This window comes from Oncorhynchus tshawytscha, linkage group LG12 (genome assembly GCF_018296145.1).
Source record: "Oncorhynchus tshawytscha isolate Ot180627B linkage group LG12, Otsh_v2.0, whole genome shotgun sequence".
In the NCBI taxonomy this organism is placed as follows: domain Eukaryota; kingdom Metazoa; phylum Chordata; class Actinopteri; order Salmoniformes; family Salmonidae; genus Oncorhynchus; species Oncorhynchus tshawytscha.
Genome location: NC_056440.1, coordinates 29,132,939 through 29,158,358, shown reverse-complemented (window position 1 = coordinate 29,158,358; position 25,420 = coordinate 29,132,939). Strand labels below are relative to the sequence as shown.

General features: G+C 45.4%; 1 protein-coding gene across 3 annotated transcripts in view; it reads right to left on the bottom strand.

The window, feature by feature from the left end:
- LOC112264078 (tetratricopeptide repeat protein 28-like) overlaps window positions 1-25,420 on the bottom strand; it is a 322,087-nt gene that overhangs the window by 9,924 nt on the left and 286,743 nt on the right. For all 3 annotated transcript variants that reach the window (XM_042331570.1, XM_042331571.1, XM_042331572.1), the window contains 12 exons: window positions 22,183-22,292; window positions 13,270-13,399; window positions 12,842-13,060; window positions 11,330-11,489; window positions 9,341-9,481; window positions 5,712-5,856; window positions 5,398-5,577; window positions 4,737-5,278; window positions 4,239-4,486; window positions 3,193-3,317; window positions 2,815-3,046; window positions 2,472-2,548 (listed from right to left, as the gene is read on the bottom strand). In XM_042331570.1, the coding sequence (XP_042187504.1) occupies window positions 2,472-2,548; window positions 2,815-3,046; window positions 3,193-3,317; window positions 4,239-4,486; window positions 4,737-5,278; window positions 5,398-5,577; window positions 5,712-5,856; window positions 9,341-9,481; window positions 11,330-11,489; window positions 12,842-13,060; window positions 13,270-13,399; window positions 22,183-22,292 (2,309 nt within the window). The remainder of the gene's footprint in view (window positions 1-2,471; window positions 2,549-2,814; window positions 3,047-3,192; window positions 3,318-4,238; window positions 4,487-4,736; window positions 5,279-5,397; window positions 5,578-5,711; window positions 5,857-9,340; window positions 9,482-11,329; window positions 11,490-12,841; window positions 13,061-13,269; window positions 13,400-22,182; window positions 22,293-25,420) is intronic.

Here is a 25,420-nt window from a genome sequence, read left to right as displayed (position 1 = left end):
AGAAAAACACAACTGATGGGTAGTGTGCCATACATTAGACACATATTACACAAAACCATTGAATCACCATGCATAGTTGCCTATGCGGTGTGATGTCAGGAATACCTCATGTATCATACATGCTTGGAATGTTTCAAATGTTATGGTCACCACCAATGTTGAAACAAAAGCCCAAATCCCTTTCTGGATGGATGGCAAAAACAATTGCCCGAGTTACACCAGGAACGCACAATCCCTCCATCAGTGCTCAGACAGTCCACAATAGGCTGAGAGAGGCTGGACTGGGGGCTTGTAGGCCTGTTGTTAGGCAGGTCCTCACCAGACATCACCGGCAACAATGTCACCTATGGGCACAAACCCACCGTTGCTGGACCAGACAGGACTGGCAAAAAGTGCTCTTCACTGACGAGTCGCGGTTTTGTCTCACCAGGGATGATGGTCGGATTTGCGTTTATCGTTGAAGGAATGAGCGTTACACCGAGGCCTGTACTCTGGAGTGGGATCGATTTGGAGGTGGAGGGTCCGTCATGGTCTGGGGCGGTGTGTCACAGCATCATTGGACTGAGCTTGTTGTCATTGCAGGCAATATCAACGCTGTGCGTTACAGAGAAGACATCCTTCTCCCTCATGTGGTGCCCTTCCTGCAGGGTCATCCTGACATGACCCTCCAGCAAGACAATGCCACCAGCCATACTGCTCGTTCTGTGCGTGATTCCCTGCAAGACAGTAATGTCAGTGTTCTGCCATGGCCAGCGAAGAGCCCGGATCTCAATCCCATTGAGCACGTCTGGGACCTGTTGGATCGGAGGGTGAGGGCTAGGGCTAGAGCCATTTCCCCCAGAAATGTCCGGGAACTTGCAGGTTCCTTGGTGGAAGAGTGGGGTAACATCTCACAGCAAGAACTGGCAAATCTGGTGCAGTCCATGAGGAGGAGATGCACTGCAGTACTTAATGCAGCTGGTGGCCACACCAGATACTGACTGTTACTTTTGATTTTGACACCCCCTTTGTTCAGGGACACATTATTCCATTTCTGTTAGTCACATGTCTGTGGAACTTGTTCAGTTTATGTCTCAGTTGTTGAATCTTCTTATGTTCATACAAATATTTACACATGTTAAGTTTGCTGAATATCAACGCAGTTGACAGTGAGAGGACGTTTCTTTTTTTTGCTGAGTTTATTTCTCAAGCAAGCTAGGACTGTCTTGGAGTGATCTGAGTGGGTAGGGGAAAACTTAAAACTAGTTGTTATTGGCAGAGAGGTTTGGGACTCTCTTTGTTGAATTAATTCATGAATGAATGATTGAATGAAATAATTAATGAATTAAATTGTATTTTAGTGTCAAATCTCCAGTTGGCAACCCATCCTTTAAGGAAACAATTGACACATAGGCAAACATTACAATGATTCACAGCGATAATTCCGTCAGTGATACCTCATAAAGAATGAAAAACAAAAATCTAGACATAATAGTAGATAAGGTTATCCAAGCAATAATAATAGCAATAATAATAGCAATAACAATAGCCCTAGAGCAGTAAAAAGTACAAATAAAAAAATAAAAAAATAAACACATGACAGATCTCTATGACAAGGCGCATCATTCACCCAAGTTTCGTCAAGATCGGGCCAGTGGTGTCTGAGATATATTGTGTGACTATCGTGTGTACATTTCATTACTATAGCTCTCCTCTCCTCTTGGGACAATCAGTACAATTTTGTAAATGTCAGATCTCTAAGCCAAGACGCAATGCTGTCTGATATATCGCGACTATTGTAAGAACATAATAACAGACGGAGACAGATCCACAGTCCCCTCCCCGATTTCATCGTGGGGGACAATACATACAGATAAATAAATACAGTAAAATGAACCGTTATTGGTCTATTACACAATGTATCGCCTGGTGATGTCACCAGGCAGGCTGAAACGCCACCCATAAAAACAGGCTGATTAAAAGGTCCTGTGTAGATTGTATTTTCAAGCAACAACTATCAGGAAATAACATACTTTTACAGTGTTATTTTCATCAGCTGTTGTACAATATGGTACAAAACACAGGAACACTGAATTTTGACTGCACTGGGCCTTTAAGGGCTCCTGAGTGGCGCAGTGGTCTAAGGCATTGCATCTCAGTGCAAGAGGCGTCCCTACAGTCCCTGGTTTGAATCCAGGCTCTATAACATCCGGCCGTGATTGGGAGACCCATAGGGCGGCGCACAATTTTCGGTCATTGAAATTAAGAATTTGTTCTTAATTAACTGACTTGTCTGGTTAAATAAAAGTTAAATCAATAAAAAATATATATAAAAAAATGAAGTAAGTCCCCAGCGGCTCAGATAATGGGAAGAGTCGGGTTTCTGTTTCCTTCATAACACACAATGTCTCCCTCTTTGGAGTTGCAAGACACTAAATACTACACTCAAGTGGTGAGCAGTAACACTGTGCTGCTGTGGTGCTGGGGCCTACCCGGTTGATGAGCTGCTCTCCTGCCTCGGAGGCGGTGATGAGTTTACACAGGGCTTGGAGAGCTGGGGGCGGTAGACCTGGGAGACAAGATTAAAGCACATGGTTCATTATTCAGCATTCTTTCAAACTGCATTTAATATACCATACATTCAGTAGAAGAGTAAAAAACTGGTTATACTATCTGTGTGTTGGTAAAAAGCACACAAAGCCACCTGATAAGCAGTATTGTAACTTTTGATATTCTATAGTAGAAAGATGGAGGCCCAGTTCATGTTTGGAGCTGTTCTCCATCTCACTGTCCTATCCCCAGTCCCATGTCCTCCTGCCAAGGCCCAGTGCCTACCAAGTATTGACTGCAGGGTGGTGCTACACTGCTGTAGCCTGTCTCCAGGGTCTGCTGTGGGGAAGAAGACAGCAGCAGGGATGCCGGTGCCAGCCGAGTCCAGGCGGAAGCCCACAGCGGTCAGCAGGGCATGCCAGCCTGGGACGCCCCCCACCTTGTTCTCCACACTCTGCTGGGACGTGTACATGGAGTTACGCTGGCCGTTCTGAATCCTCTGGAGAGACTTCTCCACCTGGTGGGGACAGGGAGATTTAGACTAATGTAAGAGTGTGTGTGTGTGTGTGTGTGTGTGTGTGTGTGTGTGTGTGTGTGTGTGTGTGTGTGTGTGTGTGTGTGTGTGTGTGTGTGTGTGTGTGTGTGTGTGTATTTGACCCTCACAAGGTGCAGTAAGACCCGCAGAGCATCCCGTGCTCTCTCTGGATACTGTAGGATCTCTGCTAGTGCCTGGCCAATCAGGGACGAGGGGCTGTTCAGCTTCACATCATTACCAATCAGCATGTAGCCTGGACAGACACACCCACAAGATCAACAGGAAGGAGAGGAAAAGAGAGATGCAGACAGTGAGAGTCCAGTTGGGTAAACAGAAAGTAATTATGACACAATTGGGAACATGGGTGAACTGGGATCTACTCAGTTGGAGGTGACAAACCAAGCCAATCTGATTGTGTGGAAGTAGAATGTCCCTAACCTGCCCAGTTGGAGGGGTGGGAGTCCTGAGTGTGTGGAAGTAGAATGTCCCTAACCTGCCCAGTTGGATGGGTGGGAGTCCTGAGTGTGTGGAAGTAGAATGTCCCTAACCTGCCCAGTTGGAGGGGTGGGAGTCCTGAGTGTGTGGAAGTAGAAAGTCCCTAACCTGCCCAGTTGGAGGGGTGGGAGTACTGAGTGTGTGGAAGTAGAATGTCCCTAACCTGCCCAGTTGGAGGGGTGGGAGTCCTGAGTGTGTGGAAGTAGAAAGTCCCTAACCTGCCCAGTTGGAGGGGTGGGAATACTGAGTGTGTGGAAGTAGAATGTCCCTAACCTGCCCAGTTGGAGGGGTGGGAGTACTGAGTGTGTGGAAGTAGAATGTCTCTAACCTGCCCAGTTGGAGGGGTGGGAGTACTGAGTGTGTGGAAGTAGAATGTCTCTAACATGGGGCGGCAGGGTAGCCTAGTGGTTAGAGCGTTGGACTCATAACCTGGAAGGTTGCAAGTTCAAACCCCCGAGCTGACAAGGTACAAATCTGTTGTTCTGCCCCTGAACAGGCAGTTAACCCACTGTTCCTAGGCCGTCATTGAAAATAAGAATTTGTTCTTAACTGACTTGCCTAGTTAAATAAAGGTTAATTAAAAAAAAAAAAAAAAAAAAAAAATTTTTTTTTTTTTTTTTTTTTTTTTTAAATCTGCCCGGTGGGAGTACTGAGTGTGTGGAAGTAGAATGTCTCTAACCTGCCCAGTTGGAGGGGTGGGAGTACTGCTTGCTGCTCTGGACAGTCTTCATGGCGTCTGCGAGGGCAGCACTGGCCTTGGTCCCGTTGAGCAGAGCGGTGTAAAAGGCATGGACGAACACTTTGGAGGCTGACACAGGAACAGGCCACAGAGACACCAGGACACACTGGGCCCCAGCAGCCAGGAAGGCCCTGGTCAGACCTACCACACCGTCTGCTGTCACCTTACTGCTGGACTCCTGGTATGAGCTGTAGATAAGACACACACACACACACACACACATACACACACACACCACCTGGTTTCATAACCCTCTATCACCAATACGAGACTACTGCTCTGTCAACTATATCTTTATCTACCACAGCATAACTACATAACTATCAGTGGATAACAGAGTGGACATTTTGTTATAGAATCCGGTTCCCCCTCTCCAGGACCACTTGAAATAAGAGGTGTTCCACATTAGGCCAGCCGCCCCTCTCCTGGTCCACTCACCCCAGCACCACCAGTTTGACAGGCAGCCTCAGGTCCAGTATATCAGCAGCGGTGAGCAGGAACTCCTGCAGGGGAGGGCTGTCACAGATACTCTCCGCGTCGCTCCCATCATCCTGCAGGTGCAGGGTCTCTGGGATGGTGTAGCTGCTCCCAAATGAGCCCTTCCTGCCCTTGCCTCCACTGCCTCTCTTCCCGCCCCCTGCCCCTCTCCCTCCAGTCCCCACACCCGCCCCTGCCCCGCCGGGTATGCTCTCTGGGTTGGGTGTGAGCACCAGGGCGGCCAGCTTCCAGGAGATGTGGGTAGCGAAGTGGGCACACTCGGCTTGGGTGAGGGCACTCATCACCCTCTCCTTGGTGGCAGAGGATCCAGCCAGTGGATGGCAGCCCAGCAGCTCAGACACCATGAGGGCCTCCTCCTCGGCCGAGGGCATGGGCCCCCACAGCCAGCGGTCCATCACAGAGGACGGCAGACGAGGGTTACCCACCACAGCTGCCATGGACACGCCCCCACAGGAAGCCGGCCCCGCCCGCCGAGAATGACCCTGAGGACACATTGAGAAAGGCCAATGATGTTGATGATAGAATGTAACAGGGGCTTGACAGTGGTAGTAACAGCAATAAAAGAAGTGATGGCATTCAAACAAAAGCCAAAGATTCTGACCTTGGAGCTGATTCCCAGACCCTGGATGGAGGGCACGGCGATGAGGCTGAAGCGTTCATACAGGTACTCATTAGAGGAGCTGCCCTTCAGCAGGGCGAAGGGGATGAGGTACAACTCCCCCTCCAATACCAATATCAGCTGTCTGTGTCTACCCACGGGACCACTGGAATGCATCAGGCCCTGGACAAACAGAGACAGGGAGTGATGAGTGGTATTGATATTGGACTTACTATAGTATAAACACTTTCTCTCTCTGTCTTTCCTCCTCCCCTCTCTATCAAATGCGCACACACACACACAGGTCATATGCTCACCCCTTCCATGGGTGCGATGAGCAGGTCGTAGAGGGCACGGAGAGGAGGTTTGTTGAGGTTGCTGGGTCGGCGGGGCAGAGAGGAGCAGCCATCTTTGGCTGGGGACACGGTGTTACTGAACAGGCTAGTCATACTCTGGCAGCTCCTGTAAGACACAAACACAATGGTGTTCATTTCAGATGGCACAGCTATTCACACTGGCACATAGGCATAGTGGTTCTAGGCAACACACACACACACACACACACACACACACACACACACACACACACACACACACACACACACACACACACACACACACACACACACACACACACACACACACACAGTGAGAGTACTAGAAATTGTCTTTCTGGTTGAGGAACTGTGCCTAGAGCCAGCCAGCCAGCAGAGTGCTGCATCGGAAGTGCCCCCTGGTGAGACAGCAGCAGTTCCTGTGGGAAATGTATTAATGGCACAACAATGTACTGTAGTATGGCATGTAGAATGTGATATAGCACAGCACACTAAATAAAATCAATTGTGCATTTGAGATAATAGAAATGTCCACTAGATGGCGATGTGTGACTGTAGAACTGTGGAGGGGAGTATAGCGTGAGACCTCTGGACCTGACAGACTCACTGCAGGAGAGAGAGAAAAAGTGACACCTCCCCTGCCTCTTTCTCCTGTCCCTCTCTCCAACTATCTACCCAGCTACCTGGCATGAAGCTAACGAAAGCTTACACTGGAAAACTTCCAACAATCCACCCAACATGGATGACACTCATTTTGTTCTGCTCACTATTGAATACGTGCACAAGGCTTTTATGTCGCAGCACCTTGCCTGTCTGAGCTCGACAGCTGTAAGATGCTCTGCTGCTCAACATTAGCAGTCCTGCTGAATACAAATGCTATGTGTGCTGTGCAATGAAGAGAGCGTGATGGCTCCCTGCTTGGGCAGATGTGCTGTGCGGCACGCTGGGAGCTGCCGTAATGTGAGTAGATGAGCCTTCCGCTTTGTTTACACACAGCCAGGCTCAAGCTCCACGAGGCACACTACTATTGCTATCCATCTGCTGTAACAACCAGCCTCCCCGTCTGCCCCCCAGCCCCCTTCTCTTCATTCTGCCCTCCTGGTGGTACCCCTGGGCCACAGGCTCTCCTCCAATCTGCCAGCTCTCTCCCAGGCCTCAGAGGGAAAGCCAATAGTTTGTTAGTCTGACAGGAGGAGTGTGAGAGGAAACGAGGGCCGAGTGAAGAAAAGGGATAAAAAAGAGAGAAGGGTTGACCAAGAGAAAGGGGAATGGTGAGAAGGAAAGGCTAAAAGCAGAAGGCTAGGAGGTTAAGGGTATGCTCACTGGCTCTTTTATCTGGGTGCAGGTTGAATGGAATGCCTGTCAATGACAGGGACATACAGGAAGCAGGTTCCAACTCTCAGTGGATTCAGTCATGTAATACTACTGCACCAATAAGGCTGATGGCCACTCAAAGGCCTCCTTTACTGCTATTCAATGTCTAGGAACATCTGATTGAAGAGCTCTGTTATTCTTTACAAAGTGAGATTACAGAGTAGGTCATCTCTTGTGGACAGACGCACGTACATTAAATAGTATTGTAGCATCTGTCAATAGACTGTGGGATGCGACGACTAACTATGTTCCGGTGCATTTTTTTTGTTGTCACTGATCATTTGGACGAATCACGATTTCGGAAGGGGAGGTGACATTTGGGCCATAGACTTGCCTGTAACTTGCAAAGAGAGGGGGGAGGAGCTACCGCCCTGTTTCCGCTCCTCGTTTTCGTTGATTTTCTAACACGTTTCCCTCAGAACTTAATCGAGCATCTGATGCAATTACACAACATTTTAGTTCTGGGTTTCGAAGATTACAGATGAGGTGACTTTTCAATCAGAAAAGCTAGCTCCTTCATATTTTGACTTCGTAGCTCTCTTCAGAGATAGATAAGGTTAAAGATCACGTCAGACATTCAGACACCTTGCCAGGAACTCTGCAATCCTTCGTTCATGCTCAGAATCCCTGTGTCTTTTACCTTGGTCTTTGTACTATTGTTGATACATCCTTCATTTACATGTTTTTCTCTCCTAATACAATCTATTCTCTGAATAAAAAGTAATGAAGAGAATGATGTAACTTTCTTACATCAACAGTCTAAAACTCACACAGCAAAGGGACTACGGGAAAAATGAGCAAAGAAGAAATAATTGATGAGAAATCAAATAAAAGAGAAGCCTTGATTTTATATTGATATCAAAACCCCAAGATGTATGGCTTGAAATGACAATGAACCTTTCTTCATTTTCCTTTGCTTTAGTGAGATTGACCAGTGGCTCTTAAGCACAAGGGGCTTTATGATTCAGATAAAAGAAAGAGTGGATTATTACCGGCAGCCCATTAAAGAATGAGTGGATTATTACCGGCAGCCCATTAAGAATGACTGGATTATTACCGGCAGCCCATTAAAGAATGACTGGATTATTACCGGCAGCCCTTTAAAGAATGAGTGGATTATTACCGGCAGTCCATTAAAGAATGACTGGATTATTACCAGCAGCCCTTTAAAGAATGACTGGATTATTACCGGCAGCCCTTTAAAGAATGACTGGATTATTACCGGCAGCCCATTAAAGAATGACTGGATTATTACCGGCAGCCCATTAAAGAATGACTGGATTATTACCGGCAGCCCATTAAAGAATGACTGGATTATTACCGGCAGCCCATTAAAGAGGCTTAATGGGCATTGAGATCCAATTACAGCTGGAATTACTCTCTCATCAAAGAGAACCTCAACTGGAGATGAGGACAGGGAAATACGACCCAGACAAGAGCACACACGCACAAACACACACACACACGCAATTTAAACACGCACACACTTAAAACACACACATACACTTAAACATACAGACACACATCGCCAATCAGTAAAGTGCAAACACATGCACTGAATGACAAAGTGATACTAATGCTAATTAACTCCACCATGAACACAGACACACTCAGTCAAGTGTATATATCATCATAAAATCACATACTGTATGCACATCTGGGATTCAAAAACAATTATAAACTGGGTGGTTCGAGCTCTGAATGCTGATTGGTTAAAGGCTGTGGTATATCAGACCGTATACCACGGGTATTCCAAAACATGTATTTTTACTACCGGTACTCTAATTACGTTGGTAACCAGTTTATAATAGCAAGAAGGTACCTCAGGGGTTTGTGATATATGGCCAATATACCACAGCTAAGGGCTGTATCCAGGCACTCCGCATTGCGTCGTGCATTATTTCTCAAATAGACTCAAACTTGCATATAGTTCATGGTCATGTAATAGTCTTATGAAGGCAGGGAGCTGATAATGGCTTTTCCAACTTTGCCAATTGAATAAGGAGGATTCACATGCTTCTGAGCTGACTAAACAAAGGAGAAAATACTATTTAGACAGAAAGCTAATATTCTAATGAATTCCCCTACCTAACAGGATCCTGTCCCCCATCAGATAGCTCTCTTATTATGGGAATGTGGGGGAATTAGAGATGAACGTTTAAAGGCTCTCTTTCTCCACTGGAGTCCTCTAACTAACTGCTCTTGGAGGTCAGTGTCTCACACAGTGTCTGTCTCACCTGTTGAACAGGTTGTTTCTGGACACCATGCGGAGGAAGCCTGTGGGGTCAGTCACAGAGTTGAGTTTGTTGTTGAGCTCCTCAAACTGCTGGTCCAACAGGTCCCCTGCCTCACTCTCTGTCTCACTGCTAGAACAACCCCTGAGAGAGGGAGAGAGCGAGGGAGAGAGAGAGAGGGGGGGAGAAAGAGAGAGAGAGAATTATACTGTTAGACATGCCTGCATGCCCACACACACACCTGCTCACACATACGCCCAGCCCAGCCCAGTTTGCCAGACATGGTCCAGAAGGAGCCCTGACAGGAAGCAGAGTTAAATCCTCCCTTTTATATGCTGCTAATGCTGATCTAGCCAGCACCCAGCAGGGAGTCTGTTCTGTTACCCCATCCTCTACCCCCTTTCTATCTACACCCCTCTATCTATCCATCCCCGCCCCTCACTTTTACCCCCATCCCATCCAAACCGCTTCCATTTTCCTCTGTCAGCTCACTGCTCTCATCGGTCCCAAGTTAAACCATGGGAACTGGTGCTCTCATCTAAAATCTCTCTCATTCTTTCTCTCCACTAATCCATATATTCGCTGTAGCCTCTCTCTGAGATCCATTCCCATGAAGGCCCCTCTCTGTCCACATCTCTCTAACACACGGCATGTGCAGTAACACGTGCTAGTAGGTGGTGAAGTTACATAGAGTACTGTACAATACAGGCCAGAAGGTATGGGAAGATGGGAAGTGGGGAAAGAGATAGAGTCTATGGTAGACTGGTTTTATTATTGAGGACTGAGGAGACACATTCTTCCCAAATATGGATGGATGCTACTGTAGAGTTATTACCCCTCCCTCTCTCATCCCCCCCTCTGCCATCCCTCCTTTTTCTCAGTAATAGTACTCTCTCTGTTTCTGTCCCCCTCTCTACATCCTCTGTGAAAAGTGAATGGGGCAGTAAGTGGTGCCATATTGTGGCTAGTCAGGCGTAGTGGTGTGTGGGCTTCCTCCCATTGGAGCAGTAAATGACTCAGTAATGGGGCAGGAGGGCACAGCAGGCTGGGGATTGGCAGGAGGGCACGGCAGGTTGGGGATTGGCAGTGGGCACACTGGATGGCCACTAAAGGCTGAATCCTAATTTGAAAACTTGAAATGTTGCATAAATCAAGCAAAATGTACAGGCAACTGCCAAAATAACGGAAACACTTGTGTAAATAAGGTACAGAACGGTATATTAAAAGCATGAGAATTGGTTAATAACATCGTTATCAGTTCTGGTTTAATACAATACAGTCCCACAAAAAAACAGCAACAAAGTGTCTATACAAAGTCCTCACTCTAAACGTCTTCCCCTGTCTGCCTGACAGCTGAAAATCTTTGCCAGTGTGTGTGTGCTTTGTAGGCTTCCTGTCCCCCCTATTTTTTTGGTCGGAACAAAAAAATAGTGGTTCTGTTCAGAACTAAACGATTGGAAAATAATTGTGGTTCCAACCAGTGCCCTGAAGTAAACCTGCAGTTTGATCGCTCACTTAATTTATTTGTCAATAACTGTTCCTTTTTCAAGGTCACTTCAAATTACACATAGTCCATCTAACAAGACTCCTCCCACCACTGCATATCACTCCATCCATTTCCCTCTGTATCTCTCTGCATTCCTCATCTCTTATCTTCTTCCTCTCCTCTGCCCTCAGTAACCTGTCTGCTGTGTTTTCCTGTCTCCCAGTCCCAGACAGTATTTGTTAAGTGAGTCCAGTGGGCATCCAGAGAGCCATTATTCTGTCTCATTGGTTCCCAGTGGGAGCAGAGAGCAGTTGTTTAGACAGATATCGGGGTCCTGTCATCACACCATGCACTCGGGAGAATGACTCCTTGAGACTGCATACAGAACAGCATCCCTCTATGTGCATCAGCCAGTGCCCACTCTATAGCATGCATGGTATATTCTGAGCTCCAAGTGGTGGAGGTGTGCGTGTGTGTTTGTTTGTGTGTGTGTGTGTGTGTATTACCTGCTGTAGTAGGATTCTACTCCCAGGGCCTCCCGAGCACTGGCAATGTGCTGCTCCAGAGACGAGCCGCTGACCACACCCCCTCCCCCGCCCTCATGGAGGTCTGGCCCGCCCTCTGTCACGCCCTCTCCCAAGTACACCTCATGGAACTTCAGGATGCCTTGGAGAAGGAGAGAGAGAAAAAGAAAAGGAGAAAGAGACTATTGTCAACAAGTTAAACGTATTGGTCATATCACAATGGGAAAATGAATAGCACTACAATAGACTGTCATGATGCATACAGCACTAGTGGACTTAGTCCGCTACAATGAAAGTGTAATAAAACCAGTTTAGCCGTCTTCAGCCCACCAAACGAGTTAACAATAAGAGAACATATGTAGAGATTGCACGCTGTAAAACTAAGTTACGCTACATTTACTAGCACATCTGCAGAGCAAAATGAATAAACAAATAACGTTCAATAAAATATAAGAGTGGCTGCCTGTGCCATCTGCTCTGTGCCATGGGAGCTGAGATGTTAGAGGAGAAGGGAGGGAGGAGGGAGGAAGGGGGGACTACCACAGCAGTGGTGGTGGTAGATACTGAGTGTGGGGGTTGAGTTAGGCTTGGAATATGTTCACATCTGTGAGTTGGCAGACAGGCTGTACACCAGTTCATTTATTAGAGGAGTCCCTTTACTGACTAAGGGTTCTTTTACCCAGGTCCTGTGCTATGTGTATGCCAGCTATATGCCTGTGATTGCCAGGGGGAGAGAGACAGAGCAGAGGGTTGATTACAGGAATGGTGACCTCAGGCAAGAGGCAGCTCTTTCAACCTTTCATTTCCCTCTGCAGTACGACACCCGTCTATATTACTACTATTAGACACGGCAGCCTTGGCTCTGGATTTTATCAACCCCATCAAGGCTGGTGGGCGTGTGTTATTATGGCTTACAGCTTTCATTCACACTTTGTCTAGTAGGGCTAAAAGAGAAGCACAGGCTAGAATTCTCCCTGGCAGCCAGAGCTGTCATTCAGGCGAGAGCTATGACTGGGCTTCAAAGCCCCCTCTATTCTCTTTGGTCAGAGAGAAAGGCTATGGAGTAGCCTACTCAATACTAAAGGCAGCAAAGCTTGTTTGTGTGAGAGATTATGTGTGTGTGCGCACAAGAGTAGGTGTGTGTGTTTCCCTGTTGAATTGTGTGTGAGGATGTTGATTCATTGTGCAAGTGCTGTTTGGCTCTGTCACTCTCGGTTACCATGGCTCATCGGCAGGTGCCCTTAGAGGCAAGGCTTTCTTACCCTCTGAACACAAGCCATGCCCTCCAGGACTCACAGCTAAACAAAGCACAATCAAGATGAAATTCACTGTTTGATTGAGTGTGTATGTGTGTGTTTTGTGTCTGTACAATGTTTTGTATAATGTGGCATAATACATTTGTACAGATTTACATAGTACCCTTACAGTTCATTGTATCAGCACACAGAGGAACTGAGTTAGTTGATATCCGCCTCCTCCTCCCCCAGGTCTTACCTGCTCCTGGAGCCAGCAGCCAGCTGTACAGGTACCCAGCAGCCATGGAGAAGTAGAGCACCAGGGCCCTCTGGCTGTTCACCGTGTCCAGGATGTGCTCCACTGTGACTGGGGTGTAGGGGTCTGAGTCCTGCTGGCCTGTCTGCCTCTCCACCAGCAGGTCAGCAAAGGCCCGCGTCCGACCCCGCTCTGCCACTGCCAACGCCTCGTCATGGTGGCCTGGACAGCAGAGGGTCAAAGGTCAACGCTAGATTTTCTAGCTATCAGAGAGCGAACACGTACAAATGTTTAGTAGTATAAATATTTTGCAACAAATAGGTAAAGATAGGAACGAACATGAAAAGAAAGTAAGAGAATAGCAGACAGAATGAAAGAAAGAGGGAAGGACGGTGAGAACGGAATGCGGGCAATGGATCGCGTAACAATACCTAGGCTGACAAGGACCCTCTGGAGTGCCTGGTAGGAGGAGGTCTGCAGGTCAAACAGAGAAAGTTTGTAGTCGGTGCTGTGCTGGGCCTCATGACGAATCGTCTCAAACAATGCAGATGCTCGGTAGAGCTGCAGGACAAATAACACAACCACAGATAACGATCAGTTACTGCATAGTACATCCTCTGTTCACTGTTCACTCCATGAAGTTAGTTGATATCCGCCTCCCTCTGTTCACTCCATGAACAGTGAAGAGAAATAAGACATCAGACAGAGACATGTAGTGGCAGAAAGAAGACACTAGATGGCAGAAGCCCTCCTCAGTGTAAATTATATTTGATATCAGCACAGCTCCCTCAGCTCCTTCTCTTAAACACAGCTCTGATATTCAACACAGCCACCCTCCCCTCTCATCTCATCCACCCAGACAAGAGAGAGGGAACTGAAGATGCTAAGCCATCGCCTGGGCTTCAAGACACACAATGTCTTCGAGGGAAACAGTGTGTCCACAGAACACTATGTCTCCCTGAGCCCTCTCAAGACTTATTTTCTCTGTTCAGTCCCAGACACTATTAGGCTGGAGAGGGAGAAGGAAAGGGAGAGGTGGGAGGGCAGACAGAGTGTGGGCGGAGGCTGTGCTGTGCTATGCTGCACACTAGCAGTCCAGGCCAGCCAGGAGTGCTGATTCATGGGAGTTTGTATTGATTTCCTATTCCTCCTCTGTTGGCAGGCCTTTAAGATGACTGAGAATGTTCCACCTCCAACTCCAGTCTGTAAGAGGCCACCATTGACACGAAACTACACACACCAACCATTCAGATAGCTGCTGCCCTGGGACTGGCACATGGAAGGGATGGAATTGGAATGAATCAGGTATGTATGTGTGTGTGTGTGTGAATGGTGAGGTGGTTACACCTAGCCAGGTCTATCCCCAAGGTCAGCCAGTAAAGTATATCAGACAAGAGGAGAGAGGGTGAGAGAGAGCAGAGTGTGGTTGTGCAGCCTTAGTGCTTGTTGTCCTGGCTGATTCTGCTGATAGGGCTGCAGGCTGATTGCTGGGCACACAGACATCCCATTAAGAGGGAAACGAATTTCCCACACTGGCTCCCCATTGGCCTAACCCCACCCAGCAGATTAAAAGAAAACAAAAAAGTGCTGTGTCTGCAATGTCCTACCTACACGCTGTAAAGCTAATATCAAACAGGGGTATAGGACATTTACACTGAGTGTACAAAACATGAAGAACTCTTTCCATGAAATAGCCTGACCAGGTGAATACAGGTAAAAGCTATGATTGTTTATTGATGTCACTTGTTAAATTCACTTCAAATCAGTGTAGATGGAGGGGAGTAGACAGGTTAAAGAAGGATTTTTAAGCCTTGAGACAATTGAGACATGGATTGTGTATGTGTGCCATTCAGAGGGTGAATGGGCAAGACAAAAGATGTATGTGCATTTGAACGGGGTATGGTAGTACGTGCCAGGCGCACCGGTTTGTGTCAGGAACTATAACGCAGCAGTTTCCTGTGTGTATCAAGAATGATCCAACACGGGTGCGGTTTCAACATGGCTACGTAAAGATGTGTTCCGAGGCATCTTCACTAAGATTTGATATTTTTATGTTTTAACCTTTTATCTGTCAAAACGAGAACACACTTTGCACACCTACTGGCTCTAGCAACATTTGGGTGGCCTTCTTGGATATGTCTGGAACCGGGGAAACGAGACGAAGCGGTAAACAAGAAGACACGACAAAGACTAGCAACAAGATGGCAGATGCTAACGTTATGGAGATATTATTCACCATCCACTCAGAAATGGCGACATTACGCACGGATGTCATGACCAAACTTCGTTCCACAGTGTCAAGTCAAGTCAACCATCGCAACACTGTCGCGACAGAAACCCCCAAAAGAAAGGATATGGAAACGTCGTTGAGTGACATCCATAAGCGGCTTACCGAATTGGAGACCAAAAACGACGAGCTTACCTCTGAGAACGTGAAGCTAAAAGTTAGTCTAGAGCAGTGGTTCCCAAACTTGTTTACAGTCCTGTACCCCCTCAAACATTCATCCTCCAGCTGCGTACCCCCTCTAGCACCAGGGTCAGTGCACTCTCAAATGCTGTTTTTTGCCATCATTGTAAGCCTGCCACACACACACTATACGATACATGTATTAAACATAAGACTGAGTGATAAGACAACCCGGCTCGTGGGAAGTGACAAAGAGCTCTTATGGGACCAGGGAACAAATAATAATATAATAATAATAATCAATAATTTTGCTCTTTATTTAGCCATCTTACATATAAAACTTTATTTGTTCATCAAAAATTGTGAATAACTCACCACAGGTTAATGAGAAGGGTATCCTCGAAAGGACTCACATAACTCTGCAATGTTGGGCTGTATTGGAGAGAGTCTGTCTTAAATAATTTTCCACACACTGTCTGTGCCTGTATTTAGTTTTCATGCACCGATGTGAGAGAATCCACTCTCACATAGGTACGTGGTTGCAAAGGGCATCAGAGTCTTAACAGCGCGATTTGCCAAGGCAGGATACTCTGAGCGCAGCCCAATCCAGAAATCTGGCAGTGGCTTCTGATTAAATTGAATTTTCACAGAACCGCTTGTTGCAATTTTGATGAGGCTCTCTTGTTCAGATATCGGTAAGTGGACTGGAGGCAGGGCATGAAAGAGATAACGAATCCAGTTGTTTGTGTCATCCGTTTCGGGAAAGTACCTACCTAATTGCGCACCCAACTCACTCAAGTGATTTGCTATATCAAATTTCACATTGTTGATAAGCTTGAGTTCATTTGCACACAAAAAAATCATACAATGATGGAAAGACCTGGGTGTTGTCCTTGTTAATGCAGACAGAGAAGAGCTCCAACTTCTAAATCATAGCCTCAATTTTGTCCATCACATTGAATATAGTTGCGGAGAGTGTCTGTAACCTAAACTCAGATCATTCAGGCGAGAAACAATTTCACCCAGGTAGGCCAGTCGTGTGAGAAACTCGTCATCATGCAAGACGTCAGACAAGTGAAAATGATGGTCAGTAAAGTCTCTCAATTCCAAAAAACGTGTCAATACTTTGTCCCTTGATGACCAGCGCACTTCTGTATGTTGAAAAAACGATACATGGTCGCTGCTCATATCATTGCATAGTGCAGAAAATATTCAAGAGTTCAAGGGCCTTGCTTTATCAAAGTTAACCATTTTCACTGTAGTGTTCAAAATGTCTTTCAAGCTGTCAGGCATTCCTTTGGCAGTAAGAGCCTCGGTGGATGCTGCAGTGTACACAAGTGGCGTAGAGAGTAACTGCTTGCACGTACGTACTTTATCACTCCACTATTTCTCCTGGCATGGCTTTTGTGCCATCAGTACAGACACCAAAGTCCATTTTATGTCACAAAGCTGTCCTGTACTTTAAAAATATCCTCTCCTGCTGTCCTGGTTTCCAGAAGAGGATGTCTTCCTTAATTGACCCCCCCATAAACGTAACGGACATATACCAGGAGCTGTGCCAGGCCCGCCACGTCTGTTGACTCATCCAGCTGTAGCGCATAGAATTGACTGGCTTGTATGCAAAGCAGTAATTGTTTCAAAACATCTCCTGCCATGTCACTGATGCGTCGTGAAACAGTGTTGTTTGATGAAGGCATTGTCTGTATATTGTCTGTTTTTTTTGCCTTTTCCCCCAGCATGGCCCCAGCCATATCCGCCGCAGCAGGAAGAATGAAGTCCTCCACAATAGTATGGGGCTTGCCTGTCCACTCAGTAGCTCATCATATAAGACACTTCTAGCCCCTTCTTATTAATGGTATCTGTTGCTTTTATACATGTCTTACTCGAAAGTCGTCTTAATTATCACTGAAAAAACTGCCGTGGCTTATTTTCCAAATTGGCATGTTTTGTTTCTAAATGTCTGTGCAAGAGTACAAGGCTTCATTGAGTTGTGAGATAGTACTTTTGCACATAAAACACACTGTGGCTGAGGAAAGACACTACTCCCAACATAAGTGAAGGCCAAATCAATGTAGTTCTCATCATATTCGCACCTCTTTGATGGTCCAAAGTCCCTGTCTGTTGTTTGGTGCTTTCCCGGGTTAGTGGAATTCCCGCGAGAAAGTAACGGTTAATGTGATTGGATGTTAAGTATTTGACTAGGCTTCCTGCATTTGACATTGTGTTGTTACAGTTGAAGTCAGAAGTTTACATCCACTAAGGTTGGAGTCATTAAAACTTGTTTTTCAACCACTTTGTTAAGAAGAAACCACAAATTTCTTCTTAACAAACTATAGTTTTGGCAAGTCGGTTACGACATCTACTTGGTGCATGACACAAGTAATCTTTCCAACAATTGTTTACAGACAGATTATTTCACTTACAATTCACTGTATCACAATTCCAGTGGATCAGAAGTTTACATACACTAAGTTGACTGTGCCTTTAAAGAGCTTGGAAAATGGCTTTAGAAGCTTCTGATAAGCTAATTGACATCATTGTAGTCAATTGGAGGTGTACCTGTGAATGTATTTCAAGGCCTACCTTCAAACTCAGTGCCTATTTGCTTGACATCATGGGAAAATCAAAAGAAATCAGCCAAGACTTCAATAAAAAAAATTGTAGACCTCCACAAGTCTGGTTCATCCTTGGGAGTAATTTCCAAATGCCTGAAGGTACCACGTTCATCTGTACAAACAATAGTACGCAAGTATAAACACCATGGGACCACACAGCTGTCATACCGCTCAGGGAGGAGACGCGTTCTGTCTCCAAGAGATGAACGTACTGTGGTGTGAAAAGCGCAAATCAATCCCAGAACAACAGCAAAGGACATTGTGAAGATGCTGGAGGAAACAGGTACAAAAGTATCTATATCCACAGTAAAATGAGACCTATATTGACATAACCTGAAAGGCTGCTCAGCAAGGAAGAAGCCACTGCTCCAAAACCGCCATAAAAAAAGCCAGACTACGGTTTGCAACTGCAAATGGGGACAAATATTGTACTTTTTGGAGAAATGTCCTCTGGTCTGATGAAACAAAAATAAAACTGTTTGGCCATAATGACCATCGTTATGTTTGGAGGAAAAAGGGGGAGGCTTGCAAGCCGAAGAACACCATCCCAAACGTGAAGCACGGGGGTGGCAGCATCATGTTGTAGGGGTGCTTTACTGCTGGAGGGACTGGTGCACTTCACAAAATAGATGGCATCATGAGGACGGGAAATTATGTGGATATATTGAAGAAACATCTCAAGACATCAGTCAGGAAGTTAAAGCTTGGTCACAAATGGGTCTTCCAAATGGACAATGACCCCAAACATACTTCCAAAGTTGTGGCAAAATGGCTTATGGACAACAAAGTCAAGGTATTGGAGTGGCCATCACAAAGCCCTGACCTCAATCCCATAGAAAATTTGTGAGCAGAACTGAAATAGTGTGTGCGAGCAAGGAGGCCTACCATCCTGACTCAGTTACACCAGCTCAGTCAGGAGGAATGGGCCAAAATTCATCCAAATGATTGTGAGAAGCTTGTGGAAGGCTACCCGAAACATTTGACCCAAGTTAGACAATTTAAAGGCAATGCTACCAAATACTAATTGAGTGTATGCAAACTTCTGACCCACTGGGAATGTGATGAAAGAAATAAAAGCTGAAATAATTAATTCTCTCTATTATTCTGACATTTCACATTCTTAATATAAAGTGGTGATCCTAACTGACCTAAAACAGGGAATTTTTACTAGGATTAAATGTCAGGAATTGTGAAAAACGGAGTTTAAATGTATTTGACTTCAACTGTATTTCGCTGAACACTAGATGGTTTCATTTTATTTTTGGCAGTGAAATGAGGCTACTCAGGCGAGAAAAAAACCTCACCCAAATGTATAGCCACGTTGGAAAATATAAATGAAAATATATATACAAAAAAATATATATATACACTACCTTTCAAATGTTTGGGGTCACTTAGAACTGTCCTTGTTTTTTAAAAAGAAAAATAATTTTTTTGCCCATTAAAATAACATAAAATTGATCAGAAATACAGTGTAGACATTAATGTTGTAAAAGACTATTGTAGCTAGAAACGGCAGATTTTAATGGAATATCTACATATGTAACAGTATAACTTTAGACCGTCCCCTCGCCCATACCCGGGCGCGAACCAGGGACCCTCTGCACACATCAACAACAGTCACCCACGAAGCATCGTTACCCATCGCTCCGCAGAGCAAGGGGAACTACTACTTCAAGGTCTCAGAGCAAGTGACGTCACCGATTGAAACGCTATTTAGCGCGCACCGCTAACTAAGCTAGCCGTTTCACATCTGTTACACATAGGCGTACTGAGGCCCATTATCAGCAACCATCACTCCTCAGCAATGTTCCAATGGCACGTTGTGTTAGCTAATCCAAGTTTATCATTTTAAAAAGGCTAATTGATAATTAGAAAACCTGTTTGCAATTACGTTAGCACAGCTGAAAACGGTTGTTCTGATTAAAGAAGCAATAAAACTGTCCTTCTTTAGACTAGTTGAGTATCTGGAGCATCCGCACTTGAGGGTTCAATTACAGGCTCAAAATGGCCAAAACAAAGACCTTTCTTCTGAAACTCGTCAGTCTATTCTTGTTCTGAGAAATGAAGGCTCTTCCATACGAGAAATTGGCAAGAAACTGAAGATCTCATACAACGCTGTGTACTACTCCCTTCGCAGAACAGCGCAAACTGTCTCTAAGAATAGAACGAGTGGGAGGCCCCGGTGCACAACTGAGCAAGAGGACAAGTACATTAGAGTGTCTAGTTTGAGAAACATACACCTCACAAGTCCTCAACTGGCAGCTTCATTATACTACCCGCAAAACACCAGTCTCAACATCAACAGTGAAGAGGTGACTCCGGGATGCTGGCCTTCTAGGCAGAGTTGCAAAGAAAAAGCCATATCTCAGACTGGCCAATAAAAATAATAGATTAAGATGGCAAAAGAACACAGACACTGGACAGAGGAACTCTGCCTAGAAGGCCATTTCCTATCGGTAGGGGCTGTCATCAAGGCTGTCCTTTAACTCCTGGTCTGTTCTCGTTAGTCATAGAACCCCTGGCTGAGGCAAAAAAAAAAAAAAAAGTACCAGTAAATAATACAAATTCCTTGTATTAAGCAAACCATATGGCACCATTTTATTTTATTGTTAAAAAAATGACGGATAACCAGGGGCACACTCCAACACACAGACATCATTTACAAATTAAGCATTTGTGTTTAGTGAGTCCACTGGATCAGAGGCAGTAGGGATGACCAGGGATGTTCTCTTGATGAGTGTGTGAATTGGACCCTTTTCTGCCCTGCTAAGCATTCAAAATTTAACGAGTACTTTTGGGTGTCAGGGAAAATGTATGGAGTAAAAAGTGCATTAAGTAAAAGTAGTCAAAAATATAAATAGTAAAGTCATGTACAGATACCCCCAAAAACTACTTAAGTAGTACATTGAAGTATTTTTACTTAAGTACTTTACACCACTGGCCTTTTATGAACCAATATAACTGATGATTAACATTACATTTATCTGATATTTTCACACCTGAAATGACTCTCACCATGTCTTTCCCCCTGGGCTACGTTCACCCTCACTGATAGAAGTTTTGAGTTGTAAAACATCCAATCCATTCCATTCCATCTATTATTCCCATATCCTCTCCAGCAGTGACAAAATGACACCATGTATTCTCGCAAATCTGATTGAAGTGTCGTCAGGTGAAATCTCTCCCCCACAGAGAACAAGGCGTAACAGAGTGAGGGTATTAAAAAACATTTGTGTTTAAATGTGGATATAGAGGAACATGGGTCCAAGTCATCTCATTCCAACAGTACGGATGATGTATGAATGTCAAGTGCAGTAATACTGCATAGTGAGACATAGTGCGCTATGTAAATCAGCCCTGAAGTGGGTCAGGGTATTTACCAAGGTCATATAGCTATACCACCAGCAGTACCACCCTCCCTGCTTCCTCATGAATAATCATCTCATCTATACTCTGAGAACAACTACGTCCTTTCCTTTTTCCAACAACAACACACCCTACAATGACTGGAGAAAATATCCCAAACATTACTGAATTGCCTGGGAATGAACTGGGGTGTGACAAAATACTGTTGCTTTGGCTAACATCTGTTTGACAGGGTAAGCCTGAGGGGTATGGGGATAAGTTCTTTGTACTAGATGTTGACAGAGAGGAAAGAGAGAAGATAGAGTTTACAGATTCAGGAACTGGATAAACTGAACCGAATTGAGTTGTGTTCAAGCAGAATTGTCTCCTTTGTCTCTCTCTCTCAATTCAATTCAATTCGATTCAAAATGAATTTTATTGGCATGGGAAACATGTGTTTACAATTCCAAAGCAAGGGAAATAAACAAACAAAAGTGAGGACACAGTAAATTTGCACTCAAAAAGTTTTTAAAAAGATGAAGATTTTTCAAGTGTTATATTATCATCAGCTATGTACAGTGTTTTAGCAATGTGCAAATACTAGTACGAATAGTAGGGGATCTAAATAAACAGATACATATTTGTGGTATGTACAATGTTGTTTCTCCTCTCTCTCTCCCTTTCCCCCTCTCTCTCTTTCTCAGAATGACAAATGAGAACAACATGAATAACTGATGGCAACACAACTAAAATGGTGTGATGATAACAATCTTTTTAAATCTTAAACAATCACTTAAACAACCTTCCTTTCGCTCCCTCCATCTGGCCATCTTCTTCCCTTATCGCTCCATAATCTTTCACTTTCCTTCTCTTTCTATACATGATCTCTCGACACATACAGATGTGAGTGTGTAAGTGTAACCCTGTGTAGTGTGTATGCTGTGTGTGAGGAGAGGTTCATGTCAGATTTTTACCTGGTGCTGGGCCTCCTCCAGGTTCCCACTGGCCCACAGAGACAGCCCCAGACGATGGCGGATCTTAGCCTCGTCCTCACGCCGAGCCAGCTGCTCTGCCAGTCGTAGGCCTGGAGAGGGAGGGAGGAAAGAAAGAGAGAGCAAGAGAAATAAAGAGATAGAGAGAGAGAGGGATTATAAATAATTTAGAGCTATGGTCAGGCACTCAGGTATCTTTCAGGGTAACAGATGTAAGCATAGCATGGTACTGATATTCTGACAGTGAACAGGCTTGAATATTTGGCCTCAGTTGTAAAAATACATCTCAGTCTGGGGCTCTCTCTCACACCACACACACACACACACACACACACACACACACACACACACACACACACACACACACACACACACACACACACACACACACACACACACACACACACACACACACACAGTAAGAGGCTGTTAGGGCACTAATCTGGGTACCTAGTAATCAATGGTAAGGATCGAGTGGCTGAGCAAACACAAACACACACTTAATGCTTCTGTATAAAGGATGTGCAGGACTAACCAAACATAAGAGGTTTAATAGAGTGTAGAGACAACACTTCCGTACTCTGTCTTCGATTACACGCTCATATATTAGAGCAAAGAACCAACACATATCATCCACTTAACCACACACACACTGGAGATACAAAACACAGAGGATAGATACATCCTGTCTTGAAACTCTTTGTGTAGCTCATCACACTGGTCCATAAACTTCCTCTGAGATTCAGCAGAAACACAGGGATATATTTCCTGTGTTCATTTAGCGTGGCTTTGTCAGATCAGCTGGTGAGAATGCTGTTTGTTTTCCTGTTTCAATCCCTCAAGCGGTGATGCGTATGTCACATTGTTGCATCTGTACTCAGCCTGCCTGCCGACTGCTTGGTTTCACCCAATTACTGTGATGAAACAGACAGTCCACGGAGGGAAATGATGAAAAAGGACAAAGCACTTGGCCACATGTCACATTTGAGGTGCTAACAGCACAGCACGCAAGCTGGGCTTTGAATTGGGCTGCTGACCATGCAAGGCTGTGGATACTAGGTTTATATTAGGTAGAATGATATAGTGTATCGTTTCTATTCTTCTGTGACCAGTGGGAAACATGTTTTGGTGGGGGGGGGGCATTATACACTATATATACACAAGTATGTGGACACCCCTTCAAATGAGTGAATTCGGCTATTTCAGGCACACCCGTTGCTGGCAGGTGTATAAAATTGAGCAGACAGTCATGCAATCTCCATAGACAAACATTGGCAGTAGAATGGCCTTACTGAAGAGTTCAGTGGCTTTCAACGTGGCACCGTCAAATATCTGCCCTGCTAGAGCTGCCCCGGCCAACTGCAAGTGCTGTTATTGTCAAGTAGAAATGTCTAGGAGCAACAACAGGTCGGCAGCGAAGTGGTAGGCCACACAAGCTCACAGAACGGGATCGTCTGTCCTCGAATGCAACACTCACTACTGAGTTCCAAACTGCCTCTGGAAGCAACGTCAGCACAAGAACTGTTCGTCAGGAGTTTCATGGAATGGGTTTCCGTGGCCGAGCAGCCACACACCATGCGCAAGATCACCATGCGCAATGCCATGCGTCGGCTAGAGTGGTGTAAAGCTCACCGCAAATGGCCTCTGGAGCAGTGGAAACGCACTCGCTGGAGTGATGAATCACACTTCACCATCTGGCAGTCCGAAGGACAAATCTGGGTTTGGCGGATGCCAGGACAATGCTACCTGCCCCAATGCATAGTGCCAACTGTAATGTTTGGTGGAGGAGGAATAATGGTCTGGGGCTGTTTTTCATGGTTCGAGCTAGGCCCTTTAGTTCCAGAGAAAGGAAATCTTAACACTGCAGCATACAATGACATTCCAGATGATTCTGTTCTTCCAACTTTGTTACAACAGTGTGGGGAAGGTCCTGTTTCAGCATGACAATGTCTTCGTGCACAAAGTGAGGTCCAAACAGAAATGGTTTGACGAGATCGGTGTGGAAGAACTTGACTGGCCTGCACAGAGCTCTGACATCAACCCCATCGAACACATTTGGGATGAATTGGAACAGCGACTAATCGCCCAACATCAGTGCCCAACGTCACTAATGCTCTTGTGGCTGAATGAAAGCAAGTCCCCGCAGCAATGTTTCGACATCTAGTGGAAATCCTTCCCAGAAGAGTGGAGGCTATTATAGCAGCAAAGGGGGGACCAATTCCATATTAATGCCCATGCTTTTGGAATGAGATGTTCGATGAGCAGGTGTCCATATACTTTTGGTCATGTTGTCTATCAAGCGGCCCTCGTCTCACTCTCTCTGCGATTCCTGAGAGCGTGACCAGGAAGGAAGACCCAACCTCGTATTCCACCAGGCCCCCATGGTTGGGGTCAATACCATTTCAATTCCAGTCAATTCAGTAAGTAAACAAACATTCCAATTCTTCTCAATGAGGAAAATTTTGAATTTGAATTGAAGTTTGGTTCACTTTTTGAATTGACTGGAATTGAAATGGAGTTGACCCTAACCCTGCCAGGCCCAGCAGCACAGCACACATCTCTCCCCAGACATCTGCACTGCTCTGTGAGTACACCTTCAGAGAGGCGGGCGCCTTTGAAGCCTGCAGAACTTCCCCTCTCCCCTTAAGGGCTCAGACACACCAACAGTGTTTGCTGGCCGAGAGTACTTAGCACCTCTGGACGTAATTTGCAAACCAAGAATTGTAATATTGTGTGAAAAATGTTGGCAGTCAAATGTCTACAGCAGGTGGTCCCTAAAACACAGCGCGCTGAATGATCAACAGACGAACGTGAGATCCACAATCGGTGCAATGTGTGTGAACATTAACATTCACCCATAACCCCAACTCCCTCTCTGCCCTCTTTCTCACTACTCCAGCTTTCTTCCTTTCTTTCAGAATCTCTCTCTCTGTGTGTGACTGGACTCCTCTAAGTCTCAGTAACCCATTTCATCTTGACAGCACTAGCAGGGACAACTCAGGTCTCATTAGTGTTGGGAGCTTGAGAGAGAAAACGGTTTGAAATCTCTCTCTCTCTCTCTCTCTCTCTCTCTCTCTCTCTCTCTCTCTGACTTATGATGATGCTTCAAAGTCAATTGAAAAACCTGCATGTTTTGCATAACGCACCAACAGATCCATTGATGACTTGATAGCTACTGCACTGCAAACTGCCCTATCCCACCTGGACTAGGGGATTACCT